The 21,639-nt window shown below is 35.9% G+C and overlaps 1 protein-coding gene across 2 annotated transcripts in view; it reads left to right on the forward strand.

Moving 5' to 3' along the window:
• The first annotated feature begins 760 nt into the window (after positions 1-760).
• The window catches only part of LOC116173483 (low-density lipoprotein receptor class A domain-containing protein 4-like), a 66,964-nt gene continuing 46,085 nt past the window's right edge, over positions 761-21,639 (forward strand). The window contains exon 1 of one of the 2 annotated variants that reach the window (XM_031490981.1): positions 761-906. Coding sequence is in view for 1 of the 2 variants with exons in the window: in XM_031490978.1 (XP_031346838.1) it covers positions 7,713-7,766 (54 nt within the window). In the remaining variant the exon portion in view is untranslated. Of the gene's footprint in view, positions 907-7,697; positions 7,767-21,639 lie in introns of those variants that run through there. The other variant, XM_031490978.1, reaches the window with a different exon arrangement.

The raw sequence follows: 21,639 nt of genomic DNA on the forward strand, positions 1-21,639 counted from the left end.
AGCGAATACGCGATCAGGGCGGATTCGCGAACTTTCGGCCCTAGGCTGTAATAATGTATCTCCCTTCGACATTTGTCAATTTTCTACAATTGGTAACAATAAATTGTTCTACTCCTCATATAAATGAAATGTGTCATATCATACGAGGTGTGTCTAAAAAAATCAGACATTTTTCATAAAACAGAATTCTTTCCTTTATTATTATTATTATTCAAATTCAAAAATTTAATTAATAACTGTAGCTGGTAACACAGAAATTTTGGTAACAGAAAATATCTGTAACGGAAAATGCGCCCTCCATTTTATGATTAAAGGTTGCATACAAGTGCGGTTGAAGAAGCGAATTTTAAAAACAGATATTGTACTCTCTCCATCCAAATAAGCTAAAAAGGCTTCGATTCGAATTGAACATGTACGGCACGGCATACAAATTTAAAAAAAAATACTACGTCATGTAGTACGTTGTGTGTCGGTATTTCGAATGCATATCGTAAATGCACTCTCATGGTTTCACGTCTCCCCGGTCTTTTTACTTTTCCTTTAACTTTTTTTTCGTTATAAAAGAATACCAGGTATTTGCATATAACACAAAGTTGCCCGGGCCAGACAAAATAAAATCTGAATTTTATTTTTTTCCTCACTGACCCTACAAGAGCTCAATGTCAGACATGCGAACTTGCAAGTAATGAGAGTTTGGGGTACTTCGAGGAATATGTAATTGATCTTTTGTGAAATAGTGTCTTTTTCTTTTTTGCAGTTAGCACCGAATCCGCCATCCTGGTTTTAGTGGTGTCTGCGGTGGTGTTGACGGTGGCGCTGGGACTCGTCACGTGCGTGCTGAGCCACTATCGCGGGGGCACGGCGGCCGACCCGCACGACGCCGGGCATACACCGACCACTGCACCCGTAAGTAAACACACACACACTTAATTAATTCACTTAATTAATTCATTAATTAGAAATTCAGTAGCTGCATTCGCCGTCTGCTCGGAATTTCTAAGCGAATCTCTCCAGACGCCTTCTGATTAAAGCAGTTGTTGTTCTCACATGAAAGGGTTCGGTCTTCATTATTCGGAGAGGGTAAATAGTCAGTTTGATAGATCGCGCGAAAATTGAAAATTAAAAAGGAACCCAATACGATTCATCATTTTACGTATAAACAACCGAGCTAATTATAGAATCTAAAATTATAAATTAGCATAACAAAAAAGAACTGTTTTGGGTCCGGCCAGACCGCATTCGTGGAAGACGTATCCCACTAGACTTTTTTTTACCGTTTGGAATTTCCTGCACCTTGCACTTCTCAGAAATGGTGCATAAAAATATCGGTCAAGGTTGACCACATCCTCGATACACAAAAAATTACCCTTCTATCAACGTTTTGGCGGCGTGGCATTTCCCGTTTACGTTCATTCTCAAGTTTTTTTTTTCGCCACCCGCTGCAATTAAAAATAAACGCCGCCAATGTCACCTTTACTTTTATTGCCAGAAAATACCTAAAAACGGGCTTGTCTCTCGAAAATTTTACTGCGTCCACCGGTTTGTCCCGTAGAAAATAAATCTTACGGTTAGATAATATCAGTGCAGTTAAATTTAAAGGTTACGATACCTGGAGTTTTGAATCGGAATGGGGCACTGGGGCGAATATATTTAATGGCTGTTTACCAATGCACTCTGCCCCCGATGCAGACTTGCATAAATTTCGACTCGTTCGGCTGACGTGGAAAATTTAACGCGACATTTAGCATCCTTTTCGTTTTGGCGGACATCGAATTTATTGCACATCGAACTAAAACCGAAATATAACAATTACTTTAAAACCTATATTTATGAAGTTTGTAACGGTAGCTCTAAATTTGGATTTATTTTTTCGAAGTTTATAGAGACAGGTAAAGTACACATTTTTTTTTAATTTCAAGGGTTAGAGCAGGTTAGGCATTACATATCATAGAAAATTTACAGAGTGTCAATTTAGATTGCCGATTTTCCAATAAATTACGTGGAATTTCAAGAATAAATCTGAAGATTGTCCTGTCTGTGTCTTTTAATTTCTGTAGAGCATTGTTTTCATAGTGTGTTCCGGATGTCTGTCTAGAGACGAGATGTTGCTGTAACTAGAGCTAAAGTGGGTATCAATTCCACAACATGAAATAAGCATGAGATCATTTCAATATCCTGGTCCCATACGTGAGATTTGATTTATTACATTAGCTTTTATTTAAATGGTAGTTCATGAAGAAAACGAATCAACAAGTAAATTTGTCCGATTTTGTTAATAAGAAGCCATTTTGTAGGCGTTCATTAATCAGCACGGATGGGGGAGGGGGTATGATTTAAAAAAATCTGTATGGCTACAATCGAGATTAACGAGCTTAACGATTTTTAAATGGATCGAGGCAAATGAGGAAAATCACGTTTATTTCGGTTGGTCGCAAAGTCCAAGGCTGAAGTGATGTGGACATTCACAGTTGTAAATAATGAGCAAACTTATCGATAAATTAAAAATGCGGCACTTATTGTTTATAGTTTGATGAACTAAAGGAATAATATTAAAACCCATCAAAACCTTTCCCACCCTCTCCTGTTCATTTGAATTTTTATGCCGTGGTGGGATTGCATTGTTTTCCTCTACATCGCTCCTATGAGAAGGTTAAGCAAACTCGTTAGCCCCCACCCCCACCCCTAAAAAGATCGTAATCTGAGTAGTTCGCTGCCTGAGAGGCGTAATAATTAGATGAAGCTCTTTAGCCTCGGTATACTCGAATTTTTTAACAATACGATATTAAAGATTGACAAATAAAAGAAAAATCTCCAAAATCGGTCGGTTTTTTTGTGCAGTCTGGATATAACGAAATTTTAATGACGTCTTGTACGGGGTGGGGCAATCCCAATCGTTTTATTTGAATGTTGACTGTTTACGGTAACCTTAGATTTTAGGCACAAAATGTGTCGACGGCCAGCTCAACTTAATTACTACAATTATCTTGATCAAATTCTCTTAGTAAACAAAATTTGGACGGCTTCTTAACCCCAAAATTTCAAAATGGCCTCCTCCGCCACGACCACCTTATTTCATGGCAAATAAATACACAAAAACCAAAATATTGACGTCTATTAAAATTTAAATCAATCAATTCGAAATTTTTCTACAGACCCCCCCCCCCCCCCCCCCCCTTCAATTTTATATTCATTGAAATATATGAATGGAAAACTTTTTATTTTACCTTCTTCAAACCGAGTTCCTGCTAAAAATTTAGTTAACTCTGGAACATTTCTTTTACAAAAAATAAAACAGGCACAAAATGGTTAGATCGAGTCGTTCAACACTATTTTTTCTAATTTCCGGTTAAACACTCCAACTTTCACTCGTCATATTTCTTAAAGGACACGATCCGTATTGAATATAAATCTAAAAATACACATTACCTTATTTATACGACGTCTAAAACTAGCATCGAGTCGTCCAACCTTGGAAAAAAGTGATCTTCTAATTATGATTCAAGGAAATGGAAATTCGGTATTGAATTTAAACTCTGGTACGTAGTGGAAGGAGACCGTGGTTTAATTTAAATTGAATTCTATATCGCCCGATTCCAACCTCATTTCTGATAACAGATCTGAAATGACTTATGTACTGCGTTTTAGCAACCAATCTTACGTCCATTTTGAGTGACTTTTTTTCTTCTTTTTTGCTGCTAGCGCGGCCCATTACGATTAAACAGGTTTGGTCCATCGTTACAAGATTCAGGAAAAATTATCAGGCAAAAGGTCCTTTGTTGGTTTATAATTCGCTCTTTTATAGCCGGACCAGACAGATAAGGAACAATTATTATAGGAAGAGAGCTGATCTGAAGAATTCTCTTGGAAATTAGGGCGCGCGACGTCTAGCGGAGTAATTTTACAGTACATACATACATATAAAGGGACAAATACATCAAATATACATATACAGGGCGTTATTCTTGTAGCACGGACTAACCTTGATTTAAAATCTCTCGTTGGAAATCAAACAGTTCTCTCTTGAATCAAAATGGTTACGGTTTCCACGCGCTAAGTCACCCAATGGGTGTATTTTTTTCCGGTGAATCGATTTAACTGACGTTTTGCGCACTAAAACTCTCCTTATTTCGACACTGAATTTACGAATCTCTTCTAATCGTCTAATTTTCGGGACAGCCCATACGAGAGTTATTCGTACTTTCGAACTTTCCATAGCTGAATGCATCGGCTCGGACGCATCCTTACTTTTTTGAATTCGATAAAAGCGCCTACAAAATGGTGCTAATTAATTAACGCGACCATCTTTAACCGTTAGCTTACCTTATTCGTTTTACTTAACAAATTACGTGCACGCTAGGGCAATAAATCAAACCCACGGCGGTTTTTTATTCTGCTAATTCAGTGCTTTCCAGTGCATGATCACGTAAAACTTATTAATATTGTATTATCGCTAGCTAACGCCTGACAGACGGTCGCCAGTAACTTCCCTAATCCAGTAACCGGTCATGATGCACACGGAAACCAGTGTTTTCGTAAAATCTAACGCCCTAAAACTAAGCTACCCTAACGAAAATTCGAAAAAATCAATCCCGTTACAATCTATATTCGATAATGTCCTGGAAACCAGTTTTCAGTCGTACTTTCACTGAGTATCCTTTTTTTGTCAACTTTTGTGTTACGTGTTTTTATACTTTCCCATAACTTAAAGGAAAAATGCTTTCTAGAACGCTATGCCCAGAATTACTCATATTTTCTCCTTCCTTCCTCTGTTCTCCAGACTTATAAACCCTACCAATATATATGTCTGGCCCAGACGTTTCTTGTATCTTTTGCGTGTACTTTCGTCCGATATGAGAAATTTCAATTCCTTCTATCTCGAGAACGGAGTGTCAGTTACTACTGATCTCTATAATAGGTCGGGATGGAGGGTGATAGTGGGTAGATAATTTTTTCCCGTTGAAACCCATTATTAAACGCACGCAAACGATAGTCTTTCTTTCTTTAAAACCCGCATACATTTTTTTTAAATTAGGGATCTGTGTGAGCAGAACACAGCGTTAGAAACTTTGTCTGTCAATAAATAGTACACTTTCTTCCGTTTTTCTGATACTTTCACAGCAGTTTCTTTTAGAAGAAATGGCTATCCAGAGGTGTTCAATTTCTGTTATTCTGGTACAGAGAAGGTCGTACCAGAAACACAACAGATGGCCAGTTAGAGGTAGTCATTGTTCACCTGCTGTTGTACCTTCTGTAATCTTCATTCAATCGTAATTTTTTGGAAGAGAAATTGGTATTAGGAGACCAGAATTCTTAAAAAGGTCTCTGTCTAGAAATGTTACACGTTCTTGGGTGCATGAGATTCTTTTTAGAAGTAAAGTGCGTATCCGGAGAACTTAATTTGTAATGTTATCTGTTATCCTGGTACAGAATTTTTAAAAGGTATTATTCCACCTTGTGTTTCTAAGATCGCCATACATTTTTTTGGAAGAGAAATTTCTATTAGGAGAACATAAGTCTGTGCGTTTTTGTTATCCCAATTAGGTTTTCCTGCAGTTTTCCTAATTCGTAAGGTAAATACCGGAGTAGTATAGAACAACTTAAGACTTTCTGCAGTGGCACCTCTAAAAAATTATGCGGGTCACTCTGTCATTGTCACTGCTGAGTGCCCAGAACAAGAGAGAAGCAATAAATAAATAAGGAAATTGATATCAGGAGAATTTGCTATATAACATGTAAAGAACCTCCATTTCTGTTATTGGGGTACATGCATTTTTAGAAGAGAAATTTGTATAATTTCTAATGCTTGGAGAGGTGTTATTCAATACAGCGGTTTTTGAGAAGGGAAGCCTGTAATTGGAGAACTTGTGTAATGTGAGTTGTAGTGAACTTCTGTTTCTACTATCCTGATACACAAATTTTTAAAAGAAAATCATAACAGAACTTTACGATATTACTTATTAGGTTGGAACCCATATGAAATATAGGTTCCGGTTCTGTGCCTTCAGTAATTTTCGGTTCTGGTTCCGGTTCCAGTTTTTTTTCGGTTTTTAAGAGTTCCAATATAAATAAATGAAATTATTATTAAAAATATAAATTATTGTTAATTATAGAAAATAAAAATAATACACCCTATTAAAGTACATTGTTCTTTTGCATAAAATTTTTTTAAAGTTTGGTTGACACTTATATTTTTAAATTACGCGTCTGTTTCTACTTTCCTTTTCTTTAGCAGTAGTTTCAACTATTGCTTTCCTTATACATTCTTCAACCTTCCTACTTACTTATAGGTATTAGTCACTCTAAAATATTTTATATTTGTTTAGTATTAAGGTTAAGTTAGTGGGCAGCTCTGAATAAAAGTGACTTTGATTGTTGGCTTTTGAAATTTCTTGCAAATTCTACAACACAGAACGTAATGCAGAAGGCAAGATTTTAATCTTGGCCATCATGTCGATAAAGGATCAGTCATAAGGGATGAAAGCGGATATGATGTGTACTTTCCAGAAAGTATCATATGCTAACTCTAGGATTTTCTAGGTGCGTTTCGTTTTTCACCTATATAAGCAAATTGAATAATGTTAAATCTAAGAAAAGTTTTTAACACCAACACTTCAGAAACAAATTTTAAGAGCAACAAGCATTTCCCTCTCACAAAGCACAACGGGTCGACTCTACCTACAAAAGAAAGGGAACCGAAAAATACCAGTTCTTTGGCACTAATAATAACGGTTCCGGTTCCAAGTCAGAGGCTTATAAATGCAATCGGTTCCGGTACCGGTTCTTTTCGGTTCCGGTTCCAACCCCTGGTTATAATACACAAGTGGAAAAATGAGAAAGAAGAGTGGTAGAAATATTTTCATAAAGATGACCTGCACTTGGCAAGGAATTCTGTGAAATGCAATTGAAATTTGGCGGTATGGGGGGATAAGGGGAATGGATTTTCGGGCTTGGTGGGTGAAGCAATAAATTTTTTTGTGGTTAATGATATGGTGGTACAACTTCAATGTCATCGTACTAATAAATAATAAACCTTCATTTTCTTAACGTGGGGGTGGAGGATAAGACTTGGTATTTTGATTTTCTTTGAAACAATTGTCTTAGACGGACAGACAAGTCGAGGAGATAGGGGTTGTGTTAAAAATAAGATAGAAGCATGGCCCATCTGCGAACCTTTCTTATGAAAGTAGGTAATTGAATGAAAACAAAAAATACACGAGTACCAAATACCAAACGAACGGGAGTTTTTTTGACATACAATAAGAAGGATTAGTTCCACCCTTCAGCAGGCAAGTCATAAGGGCTGATCGGTAACAGATTGACCAGTTTAGCTTTGTTGCGACCTGATTTGGTTTCATAATGTGCACGTGCAAAACTTGCACAATTTTGAAATTTCATTTCGTTAAGCATTTGCCGATTCATCTCTAGACTTTGGATTTTCGCCTACGTGCTTCATTTGTTTAACAATCGAATTTATCGCACTACTCGGTTGGAAACACCCACGCACTCGTTGTGTTGATAATTTTTGTAATCAGTGGAACGCGCCAGGTAGGTACGTAATTGCATTGCTTACGTTATCTTATCAGCAACATAGCAGTGTGAACCTATCCGTCCATTTCCGTTGGAGTAAGTGGGGCAGACAAGTAGGGAAAAATAAATTATGTCTATCGTCAAATAGATTGGGGGAGTGTGCAATTGCAATTAGCCGGCGACGTATGCAGGTGTCCGCCAGTTTGATAAGTGAGCCATTCAATTTTGGTGTATTGAGGGTAAGCATTTTCAATTGAATAATTATTGGGCATCCTGTAATAATCCTCCGGCACTTTTTCCAAGCGCGCCGCCGTCCCCATGATCGGTTTGTGTATTGAATTCAATTGAATCCCCCGATAATATGAAATGACCACTTCCTATACGTCATCGTAATTATGTATTCGAACGTTCACGGCATCGATCAAAGGATGATTAATCCGCCGCACTGCTCTGTAGTGGATGGACATGCTAATTTACCCAAGCTATCGAATAACGTTGGATGCGAGCATTGCGATTGATGGCGAGCATAAGCCCTAATTGCTAATTAGACCGACATGTGTGCAGCAACCGCTGTGCTGCACCCGTAATCAGAAACCCGTACATAAAATAAACTTACTGCTTAATTAACAAGACACCACCACTTTGTAGCGTTTCTTTTGACAGGGAAGAGGATTAAATTTTTCGGATGATACAACATTTAACCAATCGCGTAAGGATCCGTCCATTCATGCTAAAGCTCGCGATTATGTAAGCCAAAATGTAAATTTTATGTTTACGTCGTTCGTTAGGTAGGCGAGTAATTTTTTATGGAATTCGTGTAGGCCGCGGCTGGCTAAATTTACTACCCCAATAACTCCGGATAAATTCCTCTGATACAATCGGTGTTATTCGCTAAATAACTTTATTGAGAAGATGGTTTGCGTACGTTTATTTATAGCAAATAGAAGATCAACAAATTTAGATGTTTTTTTTTTGTTTGCGAACTTTTTTTATTTTTGCTTGCCATCATTCTCGTATTGTTAGCTGGGTTTAGGAATGTTGCTGGGGTCAATAATATACCTTGGGAACCCTTCTTTATCTTTGCTGAAATTGACTCTTGAGCTTGTAACGGTAGCTCTAAATTTGGATCTAGCTTTTCCCTCGACATTTTTGTGGTAAAGTTTAGAGATTTGGTAGTGGGATTGTAATAATAAATAAGCAAGCATTCTGTGGAATAGAAGATTGTCCTCTTTGCTTCTTTTAGTGTCTATAGAGCATCGTTTTTTTTTAAGGATTCCGGATGTCTGGAGACGAGATGTCGTGGTTTTGGATCATATTCAGTTATCTATTTTAATTAGGGCTTACAAATGCAAATTCGGCATGAGGTCATTTCATCAACGTAGTACATGCTGGTCGTATTTGGGATATTTGATTCGTAGGGCAGGAATTAAGCAAACGAATTAACGATTAAAGATCACCGTCTGCGTTAATAAGAAGCCATTTTATAGGCGTTCTTTAATTAGGAATAGAGGGAATTGGTATTGGGGAAACATTTTAAAGAGGACGTTCAAACTTTGTTATAAGGTTTCATTGCATAAATAAATAAGTACTAAATAAATAAATTGGAGTCGTGTTGGGTCGGGACAGATTAATTAAATGCGCTGGGTTATTTTTCGCTACAAAAAATGCTGTGTCGCCTTTAGTGAACAAAAGGGGATTAAACTTGAATGCGTAACTCGGAAATTAAATCGCCATAACAGAAAGTTAGAGTGAAAAAACTTGTGGTTTAGTAAACAAATTTTCCTTCTCTGTGAATTAAAGTGGTGCCAACCTCCAAAATAACTGTTCTGTTAACAATAATCCAATAAACTGACCCTCACAAGAAATAAACACAGACTTTCACACGAATCTGACGGATTCTTTACAGAAACACTCGCTATTAATTGGATCGAAGACAATACCACTTAACTTTGTGGCTGCTCGAATGGTAAGACTCTTGTATTAGATCGCTATTTCTTCATTCTTGACTATTAAAATCGAAATTCCATGCGTAAAAACTTCTTGTACAACATTAAATATGTTTCCGCATTACGTTACTAACATGAGGACTTTACATTTCTTTTTTTTTAAATTGCATAGACCGCTGGACTACCGGTACCAAAGTTAGGGTCACAGATATTTACGCTCTCTTGGAAAATAACACGAGACAGCGTCGATTATTCTTCATTATGCCTATTTCAGCAAAAAGCACTTCATCCAACAAATTCAACATCTTTATTAATCCGACGGTAATCGTTCATTTACGTCGCCAGATCTGTTAAACCACTTGCATCGCTTATCTCGCACGTGACATTGTTTGTCGAATTCTTGTCTGATAACAATTTTTTATTCACACCTGACCAGATAAAACTTTAAACTCGCCTAAAAAATTCCATTAAACGTTTCCTAAGTTTTCCGTTTTAAATTTATGATTTTGCCTTTATTATATTCAGACCTCGATGTCTCAGACAATTTTAAAGGCACTAACAAAATCGCATAGGTTAACCTTGGTGCGTAAAGATGGATTTAGTGTGGGCCGAGGTGTGGGCTATTTGAGAAGCGATTATCCAATCAGATTGGATAGAATTGTATCGCGCGGATGACAAATCGCCGAACCTAAACCCAGTTTTATAAAAAGAGAGTTACCCTTATTTTAATGGGCTGACGATAGCTAGTAAATCGTTGAGATTTAGAGGAAAATGCATTGAATAGAAGTGGTAGGTGCAAGAACCCTTACAACCTAACAATATTTTAGGCATACAGGATACTCCATAAAAGTTGTGCGTTAAGTTAAGTTTTAAATCCTTTTATAGGGAGCGATACTATCAAAAACTAGAATGTTTTAAAAAGGCGAAGCAGATGTTAAATGGGGCTTTTTGGTTAGAACTTTGGTGAAAGACAGTCAGTCTTGATGATTATAAAGTTTGTATAGAAGAAAGTCTAGATAGTGTTCTTTAATTCGAACTTAAGATCAAGCGTTGTGTTTACGTATACGAAGAAGTAATTTGAGTGGTGTGACTATCGAGCAGTAATCGCAAAAGTGCGACCGTTCTTTAAGGATTGTACAAGTATCTGATTAAGTCTTCCAATACCAAAATCCACTTTTATATTTGTAATTACTCCCATCGAAGCGTTCATTAAGCAAATCAGTGAACCCGTATTCCGTATTGGGAAATAACAAAAAAACACACGGTTCGTCAGTAAAAATTCGGGGAATAAAAATTAAGTTTCAGTCGTTTTGCGCACATTGTGGGAAACAACTCGGCAGAGATAAACAGTGTTGTCAAAGAAAATCAAATTAGAGAGGCAGTGACAATTACTTATCAAGAAGTTGCATTGCGAAAGCGGAAGTGGAATCGGATCAAATCTAGTGGTGTTCATAGCACGGTTCCATCAGAAATTTAACCAGCCAAGTGGCGCTTCTAAACTGTTATTTTTGACATGTGTTCTGTCTTTCAAAAGAAATATTTATAATGTTTCTAGAGCATTAATTAACACCTGATGTAATTCTGGGTACGAAATAGAAAAATGTAACTTGAGAACTCTTATCTAGGTCGTAATTTGTCCTCGATTAAGGCTCCTCTGTAGTCAATCCGCCATATTGGAAAAATAACTAAACTTTCTTATGAAATGCTGCTTTTGTAGTTGAAGTCTAATAAATTCTCGATAGTGGATATTCTTTGCAAATGATGAAAAGAACGGCGGTACTTAAAAAAAGCTGAAATATCGGTCTTAGTTTTTTAGGAAGATCGTTGAATAGAAAAATCGTTTTTCGTAAATAACAGCCGTTGTAATGGGAGTAGAAAAACCTACAGCACCAATTTGGAAATCCGACAGTATTTTTTACGGCGGTACTTAAAGATATTATTTCCATCTATTATGATAAGGCATATATTTAAAAAAAATAAGTTCCGCGATTTTCAGAAAAGAGCGCAACGTTAACATAAAGGTAGGCAACTCAAATTGCACTTAAACCCCTAAGGCGATATCTCATTACTTGCAAGGAAAAACAAAAGAAACTACCTGGCATTATCCTGGCACATTGTTACCTCGTTCCTAATGACATGGATTAGATAAACTACTATATAATTAGCTAATGTTTATTTTTATTTTTATAGAAATACTTTTTTGTTTCTAAAACATTTTTCATTCTATCTAGATTCTTCAAGAAATTTGTTTAGGAAGATATCAAATAGTAGCCCCATTTCTTAGCTCAACCCAAGCGGAATACGACCACTATGTGTTTTAGATACATAGTGAGACGATTATACCAATAATTTGTTGGCTTCTTGTCGCAATTCAGGTGTGGTGTAAAAATGTGACTCCTTTTTGTTTTTTTAACATTTTGTACCATGAAACTGCTTATCTGCGTGCATAAAAACCGAGATAAAAACATTTAAAAAAATGTGGTAGGGCAGGACAAACGCATGACCTCGACATAAGGAGAAAGCACAATACCACAATTCCTATGTAGTATCCTTACAAAATACATCAGAAGTTTCAATTAGTATCAATTCAAAAGTAAAGTTTGTCAAGTTAGCGAGACACCACCAAAATGAATATCCGTATCAAAAAAAGCGGCGAGTACCTATGCCTTTTGATAGAGTCCCGCAATCTTCACATCAACTTTGCTGCGATTTTTTTAAATTTCCATTACTATGTGGCAACAGAAAACGGCATGTTCTATACTGTGTACTTATTTTTAGCGGATTTTTTTAAGAAATAAAAAATGTGTAATTGTTTGCGTTTTGCCCGTCCGCCCGGGCCCCTTTTTTTTAACTACTATTAGGGGAATGGTAATATATATTATATAATCTTGGAATTTTTTGCAATAAGTAGCCTATACCTTGGAGGTCCGCTAGACGGCCATCACTTTTAGATGTTTTAAGGCCCCCCTCTTTTTTACCCTTATCAAAATAGGGAGTTCGGGGAAGAGAGGGACTAGTTTTATCCATACTCTAATGAAAGGTCTCAACAAAAGGAATCCTTTTTTACCTCTTCGACGCTTCATCGTGATCGGTTATAATTTTTATCTCTATAGCGAATTGCCGGAAAGGGCGATTGGGACGTGTGGAACAAACATATCCATTGGTAAGATCAACACGATAAGAGCGAATACAGTTTGTCGGAGGAGAGGCAGAATGAATCGTCTGGACGAGACATCTATTGATAAAGTCGAAGCGAATATCTTGACAACAGAAGAGCCTTATAACCCAAATATTTACTAAGCTATTTCGGTTCAAAAAATGCACTTTATCTGCACAAGAGTTGTGCACAATTTATAATTGTTTCAATATGATCTGATATCAACAAGGATGAATACTTGGTCGTCAAAGAAATAGAGGAATGCCCAATTTCAATTTTCACTACTGAATTAAGGATTTAATAAACCGAATTATGATACCGCACAAACGATGCCAATATCGATACTTACAGACCAAAAGGTGTAAATTCGATTGCTTGATGTCCATGTGATATCTCATGCTTTTTGGTGCGGAATATGGTTCTACCCATAAAAATGGAAGATAGGTTGCAATGACAATATGTATAGACATGTGTTATTGTGTTAGTTACATTTTTACCAGCAGTTTTGTCTGTTCGTAAAAAACCTTCATGGGCCATGCATAAATAAAACGAATACGCTAACTGTACAATTATTTTTTGAAAAGATAAGAACTTTTTTTTAAATAAGTAAATAACCTATTAATTATAAAAATGTCTAAATCAAAGTTGATCAGTAAAATTGATTAAAACAAATAACAGGAAATAATAATAAGGTGTAATTAACTAACAATCTATTGGGAAATATTCGCAAACATTGCGAATTTTCTCCACTAATTACCTTAGAATCAAGTAATTTACAGAAGATCTCATTATAGACAAATGGAGTAAAAGGAACAGGTATTTGTGTAGCTTTATTCGAATATTGACTACACCTTTTCAATAAACTTGTTTACATAATTAGTCCTTGATCATTATACCTGGTCTATTGTGTTTAACAATAAATGAAGAAAATATGCAAAACTGAAAAGGATAGAATTATACCGTTTTCGCACTCCACGAATATACGTAGAAATGTGTATTGTTGGTGGTCTAACCAATTGCAATAACATTGAAATGCAAATTGACTACAGGAACAAATTTATTCGACATAAAACAAATGCAGGTAAAGCCCATTTTTTAAATAGAAATACCTTAGTAAAGGGTTGGGTGCTATATTTTTCGATGTTTACTTTCTTCGTGGGTGAGTAACGAGGAAGGGGCTGAACACATAAACATTTAAAGGCTGTCTGAGTCGCATTCAAAATGTACGCTATTTTTTTTTTTTTTTTTAATTTAATTAAGGCTATTCGGGATCTAGCCCATGGGCCTTATTATCTGATTGGTTTGAATGTTTATTTTATCGCGAATAAGATGGGATTTCAGGAATATGAGTAAACAGGGGCACAAAATTTCACATTGTGGTGTCCCTCACAATGACTTCTTTCAAGACACAAAACACAGACTCAGACCTCGGTTGCATAGGAGGGCAAACAATGGATGGTCACAAACGGACGCGAAGTATATATTTTTAAATTCTTAATTTACTATTCTTTAAAAAGTTCAGTAAGCTTCTACATATTGGCTCTTTATCAAGTGCCAGGAGGGAGATTAGTTCTATGGGAAAAGACACGCCATGCGATTGTAATTCATTTAGTAATGTTTTCGTAGCTATAGTGTTATTGGGACATGCAAAAAATATGTGGTTCAAATCTCCAATTTCGTATCCACATGAACATTGCGACGTAGGTTTTAAATTAATTTTATGCAAATGAGCTGGGTAGCTCCCATGCCCAAACTTCAATCTAGCTATCTCGGTACATTCCCAACGATTTAATGCAGAATTTTTGTCATACCATGGCCTGGAGTAAACCGTGGGGTGTATTTTAGCATATTGTGTATAATGCAAGAAAAATCAAGTCCTTAGAAAAATTGACTGAAATATTGCATTTCCCCTTCCTCCAACATTTTCAAGATATTCACAATTAAGCTTCTTTATACACTATTTGGCTTTCTTCTACACAACTTTACAATTAAACAACACAGACTGTCTTTTCAAATACGCTCAAATACGGCCATACACGAAAACAAACAGCTACGTCTACCACCAAACATGTCACGATTAACGTCTTCCTCTTCTATTTAAAAAAGTTTCCCTCTCCTTTCAACTACCGCTTGCACTTACTTGACAAATTAATGCGTCGTCAAAACGAGCATCTGCTCAACTCTTAGATAACACGTGCTTATCTTGAAACTAATTAACGCGGCGATTAGCACTTATAGCAACGACCGGAGAAAAACATGAGATAAATTTTTAAAAATACTGCACAAATAATGCCTGACTAAAACTAGTTTTCTAACACGTAATTTCATTTTACAATTACCAAAAAAACAGATATTTAAACAAAATCTAACATCAAATAATTAAATCATTCTGATACATCACATTGTCCTCAAATTCAACCAATATGATCGAGATTTGCGTTAAATCCCACTTCCGGTATGACCTAAGGTGTAACTTCCGCCTAAGAATTACCATTTCCACGAATCCTAAATAGTGGACGGAATTATCTATGGTTGAGCTGTTCGAAGGGTAGATTTAGACGCCATATAAATGAGGTCAACCGTAATTTTGATCAGTTAGAAATTTTATCCTTCAAAAAGATGAATAAACTGACCGTCAACATTTAAATAAAGCGATCGGAGACCCCCCCCCCCCTGAAATGTAGCCCGCTATATACCATAATTGCAAAAAACCATTTGTACAGGGCATTGTTTTCATGACTAGGTAGATTACATAAAAATGTGGAAATGCCTAGTTTTACATTTTGTGCCCATCAAATAGCTCATCAAATAGCTCGCATTTTACCTATAAGAAATGTAGACGGAAGCCTAGCAGTAGCATGGGGGGAGTGAGCTAAGGCCCGTAACTACGCAATCGTTCCACATACCCAAAAAATTGGGTTGAAAAATAAATGGAACTTCATTCAATAATAGTAATAGTAAATGATCAGTGACAGATGTATGTTAATTTTAAACAGTAGGAGACAAATGCGTTGCTTGCTCTCACATAATTTTACTATGTAAATGAGAAAGTTTCAAGCGTAAAATAAAGCGGGAGAAAGTTTCGCAGGCGCCTTCCTTTCTCATTTTCTGTAAATTGTTTCGATGAAAGTAGTGTTTACGGAAATCACACGTCGAGAGCGCGCTATAAATAACTAAAGGAGAGCCGTAAATATAATGTGTCCGAACCGTTTGTTTCCCCAGAAAACGGCTGCGTTAATTTGAAGATAAATAATATTATAAATAATGCATTTTGTACACAACCACTGGAGAACTGTAAATAATTTTACTTGTATCCAAATACGCGCTGTTAGATAAATAGTTGGCACAGGCCCAAAATACCGCAATAAATTAACGTCTGCACTAACTCGACCCGCATACAGGTATGCAAATATAAAACATTTGCGTATAGTGCCGAAATTGAAAATTTTCATCGGCCGTTTTGTTATCAACGGCCTCCTAGGCCAGGTTAACAAATACGTATCAAGGCCGTCTAGCCACAAGGTGCACCCAGACAGAATAAAACGACAGAACGCAATTAATACAAAATGCCATTTTTGTATCACACGGCGGCGGTTACCTGGATGATTAATATGTGCCTCATGATTTATTTATTACATCTAAATTGTTTAACTATGTGTCACACGTAGCGAGGTTACGTTTGGGCCACAAATAAAAACAATGAGCGAGTAAACGTCCCAGACAGAATCGCAATTGTGTGGGTGCGTCTCGTAATTGCGGTCGGTTTTTTGATGGAATACATTGGCGAATTGTTCACCTGCCACAAAAGCTATAAATAGAATCAATTTAACCAAATCTGCCTGACACGAAATTGAATATTGACACTTCCCTTCAATGTCTGTTTACTATAGAAATTACTATTATTAACTTAAATGACAAGCCGAGAACCATATATTTATTATCTCTTTAGTTGGTTTTGCTGCTATTTATAACAAGTTTGGGGCTTGTGACAGTATAACTATTTTCTTTCATTATAATAGTCACATGTTACCTTTGACTATAATAATCAAAGATTGTTATTGTTTTTTAAGTTTGTGCTAATGCAATTTTTCAGGCTTACTTTATAAAAAAATTATAATTTTATGCTAATTATTGCAAACAATTCCATTCTTTCTGGTAAGATGAAGGAATAACGAAAGTAAGTTTGTATACATTGTGTGACAATATGTTTGAAATTAACCAATATTCTGCTCCCGATAAAGATACAAAATACCATGCAGCTTTAATGTGTGGAGTGCTCCAGACGTACTTTATTGGGCATTTTACAACACAATCATATACCTATGATCACGATGCCCATGAGTTCTATTGGTCCAGTTTCAGAACCATAACCAAATAGTAAGATAGATAGCGATAATTTCATAAACCCCGTCAGGAGATCACAAATATGCAATTTTTATATGGAAAACCCAACAATATCCCAATATCAAAGACTAGGGATGACTAGTTTTGCAATTGTGCAGAATTACATTAAGCAAACGAGCCGTCTTAGATACTATAAAGATAATTTTATGTCACATTACGATCCATCTGATCGCATATTGAAACGTCCGACACCACTTCCGGTGTAGCCGGAAATTGATGCAACTTTTGTTTTTCAAATGCAATGCAAGTGCTCTACGACAACATAAAATATGCAGATGGTTGAAATACAAAAAAATGGAGAAATTCGTGATTCAATTATCAATATTTAGAAAACTTGTGAATTCTAGCATGCCTTGTGCCATATCGCACAGAAACTTATATCACCTTATTCAATGTTTTATTTTGAAGATTTACTTTAGCGTGATACGACTTACCCGTGTGACACCGCACATCCTGACAGCACACAGCATGCTAGATTTCATAAGTTTTCAAAATATTGAATCACGAAATTTTCAAATTCGTGACTCGCCATTGGGGTCTCCGTAACTGTGATATACAGTGTAGGTTAAATAGGTGGAAAGTTGGTCCTTTTTATGACTAAAAAAAACTTTGAAATTTTTGAAAATTTTTTTAAAATATCTGAGATATTACTTACCGAAAAACTGAAAATGTCAAATTTCGTTTTCATACGGTGGGAAATGGACGGTTCCCGTTAGCACCTTCTATGCGCACTTTTTTCGTACAGTCTGAATTTGTTATCAGAAACTACTTTTTTTTATTTCTTATGAGCGCCATATTGAATTTTTACGGAATGCGATAGGAAAACAAGAAATTCATTTGAATGCATTTCCATCATAGCCAGGTTGATTTAGCAAAATCTAGTTATCTGTGGATGTTTTGTTGAGAAATGAATGTAAAACATTTCTTTTCTTGTAAATGCAAAAGTATAGAATGAGACACGTCATTATCTTTTTTTTTGTCTTCTATCTCCTTGCGTAAAAATCCAATACAACGCCCATAGAAATAAGAAAGTAGAAACCTGTACCTTCTACATCTACCGTGCTATGAAATTTTTGATAACGGATTCAGATTCTCCCAAAAAAAGAGATCATAGGTGCTAACGAGAACCGTCCATTTCCGAGCGTTAAGGTAGAGAAAAATCTTAGTTATTTTCAGAGATTTTTCAAAAATTTCAAATGCGTTTCTTTAGTCATAAACAAGGGCAACTTTGTCCCCGTTTAACCAATACACTACTACACTGTATCTCACTGTTACGAAGAACCCAATGGTGGGGCACGAATTTGAACCACTTTGTAGATACAAGTTGCCCAGTTTCGATTCGCATAGGGTATCTCCGTAATTGTAAGTGCTATAAAAAAAAGTAATATAAGCATCATGTGCTCTTGTTGAGACTGTATGGGAATGGTAAAATGAAAATTTGAATATTCGCTCGCTTAAGACATACGCGTTGGAAAATTGTCAGAATGATTCCGCATTTTCTTAGTTAAAAGAGATACAGAAAGATGTTTATTACAAAAGTTTCTTTATAATGATTGTTGCATAATCTGTCGTTTTCATAGTAAGTATACGGGGTCAGGTAAAAAAGTTATCGAATCTAACCTCATTTTTTATGAAACACCCAGTATATTTTAAACTAACAACATAGCATATTACATTTTCGTTTCAAAAACCAGGAATGATATTCAAATAGATTAAAACGATTCATGAAAATAGGGACAAAAAGGTTTTTGAATTTTTTGAATTTTGTCAAACTCTTTTTTGAATCAATATTGAAATTTTCGGCGTTATATTTTTGAAATTTCAAATAATTATCTCCATAAATAAGTACGTTGACATTTTAAAACAGCATTTGCTTGAGAAAGTATAAACGATGTGCGGCAAGACGAAATAAAACTTTCATGGCTTGCAGTAGCTCGTTGTGAGTTCAACCCCATTGAATTGATGTGGGGGCATGTTAAAAATAAAGGGGTGAGAGGATTTGATTGTATACTATATCCAGATAACGCTAAATAAATACAAGTGCAAATACAATGTATACTGAGAAAAGTAGAATTAAATGCCTTAGCACTTTGACGACTATGAACATTTTGAAGAAGATATTAATAATGAATGTTTATAACATAAGCTAAGTAATCAATAAAAATAAAAATCGTATATGCATGTATTCCGTAACTGTGAACTACATGTGCCGCTTTATAAGAATCATCTTGCGCAACGGGTTACCTTGCAACTGCACGACTTCCCCCAGCTCTGCTCTCGCTGTTTCTACTATCTCGTTCTCTCACAATACATTCATGTCTAAAGCCCTTAATAACTTTTTATCAGTGATTATGGTTCATGATAGTATCGTTTTTAATTTTCGTTTATTGGTACAAGTATCTTTTATAACAAGCGAACAAACGCGCCTACCATTTTTTCGCTATAACCAAAAATAGATGAAAATATATGGACATACTTAAAACGTATATTCAACATGACCACATCTGGTTGCATACTTTTTTTATAATTAATTCATGAAGATCCGTGTTCACAAATTTCATTGAAAAGTGCGCAATCACGTAGTACATTTGGTATAGTACGAGTATTGAAAGTTGAATTGTGGAATTACACACGTAGAAATAGTACTCACGTTTTATTTGATACAAATCGATTCAGTAGTTCTTTTAATATAAACTTCTAAAGCATTTGACTAGATAATTTACTCCGATATTTACATTTTCAAATTTCACTCCTCTTTTGTTACATTCCCTTTTACCTCCCCCAGTTCTGAATATGTTTTTGCTGCCTCCTCTTGTGCGTCTTCTTCTATTGCTTCCTCGTTTATCTTTTCTGCTGTGTCCTCATCATTCCTTTTTCTGCCATTTGAATGTGCACATTTACTTCCATCTCAGCTTCGCTTCACAATTCTTCAGAGGGTAAGGAGTGCAATATTGTAGAACATCATGACCACACGGTTTCAGTTTTATGTACGTTACACTGCGGCTTCCTTAAAGTTGTTGCGTCTTGAGGCAATCTTAATCAGTCTTTTTCCGCGTTAAACTTAAATTGCGCTAAATCCAAAATTTTCTACTGATCTGGCGTCTTTCCGTCCGTGGGGTCCACTTAGCATGTAAAATTGAATAGGTATCTGGGGTAATGACGGGCGGCTGCAGTCCGCCATTATGTTTCTGGAATTCGTTCTAAATGTGGCCGTGGCTAAATTAACTGGCATGTTATCACAGAAGCCCAAAAAGCGAGACTATGTTATTATTAGATCTAAAGGCTTTTAGTGAAATCTTATGAAATCTAAATATTTTCCCGAACTTTCAGAAATTTTCATTTAAAACTTATGTAATCTTCTTTTGTAAAATCTAAAAAAACATCTAACACTAAACTAAAACTAAGAAGAATTGCAGTTTTAACCTTTTTTTTTTCAAATTTCCAAAAAGTTTGCATTGGTTACATTCATGTTGAAGATACCAAATTTCGACAAGCTCCGTTTAGAGGTGCGCCATCTTGGGAAATATGTACAAAATCGCACAAACTCCTCCAGTTGTTGTTGTTGTGCTTGGAAAAATATGTAAGGACAACTGTCGACTTGATCTTTGTATTTGCATCTTCAACTCTTCTAAGATACGTTTTTTTTATCAACCATGAGATAGAGGCCACTTCACAGAAGTGGAAATGTCTAGGTTTAGTGACTCACTAAAGTCTGAAGATACTATCTACAGCGATATTCATTTAACAAGTACTCTACATCAAGTGTTTTTTAGTTCCTTTGACACTTAAATGTGAATACCAGTAGATAATGGTATTTTTCACCTTGTCTTTTAATAATATGTCTATTTTTACTTTTTTTATGCAAGTAAGTACCTACAGAAGTTTAATTACATTATGTATTAAATTAAATGAAAGGTCAAAAATCAGGGGAAGGACGTACAGTACAACCTCGATAATCCGAATACACGCTAGTCTGAAATCGCGATAGTCCGAAATAATTTCGTTCCTCGTAACAACGATGACACCCCTGAAGACGTTGAAAAGAATAATTTTTATTTCTTAATGCTTGTGTCCAAATTTATTATTATTATTTTCACTAGTTTCGCGATAATCCGAAAATTTGATAATCCGAAAGGCCGGTGGTCCGAATCTATTCGGATTAACGAGGTTGTACTGTACTCCCACAAACTTTATTTGAAGCTACAGAAAATTGAGTTTCGAAATCTGCTTCCAGCACCTTTAGCAAAACTCATATCCAATAATTAAGTTCGTCCACGACATAGTCACTCTGAAACCCCGGAATATATCTCCTTCGGAAAATTCCCCGACCGTATCCAATGGAATAGTGATCTGCTCCATGTATATTCGTCTGCGGAATGCTTTCACAAAAAACTTCACTGATAATGTCTTGACTATTCGCCCGAAAAAACTTTCCCAAAAAATTACCGGAATATTCTCCACCGAAAATACTTCTTTCTGGAACCATACTCCCTAAAAAAAAGATCCTTGCTCCCAGGGAATTTATGTCCCCGTCAAAATATTCGCCACCGAAGGAAAACTTGATGTGGAATAGTCGCCCTCAAGAAATGTATCTTGGCCGTTGGC

The sequence above is a fragment of the Photinus pyralis genome, unplaced genomic scaffold, assembly GCF_008802855.1.
Source record: "Photinus pyralis isolate 1611_PpyrPB1 unplaced genomic scaffold, Ppyr1.3 Ppyr1.4_LG6, whole genome shotgun sequence".
Taxonomy (NCBI): domain Eukaryota; kingdom Metazoa; phylum Arthropoda; class Insecta; order Coleoptera; family Lampyridae; genus Photinus; species Photinus pyralis.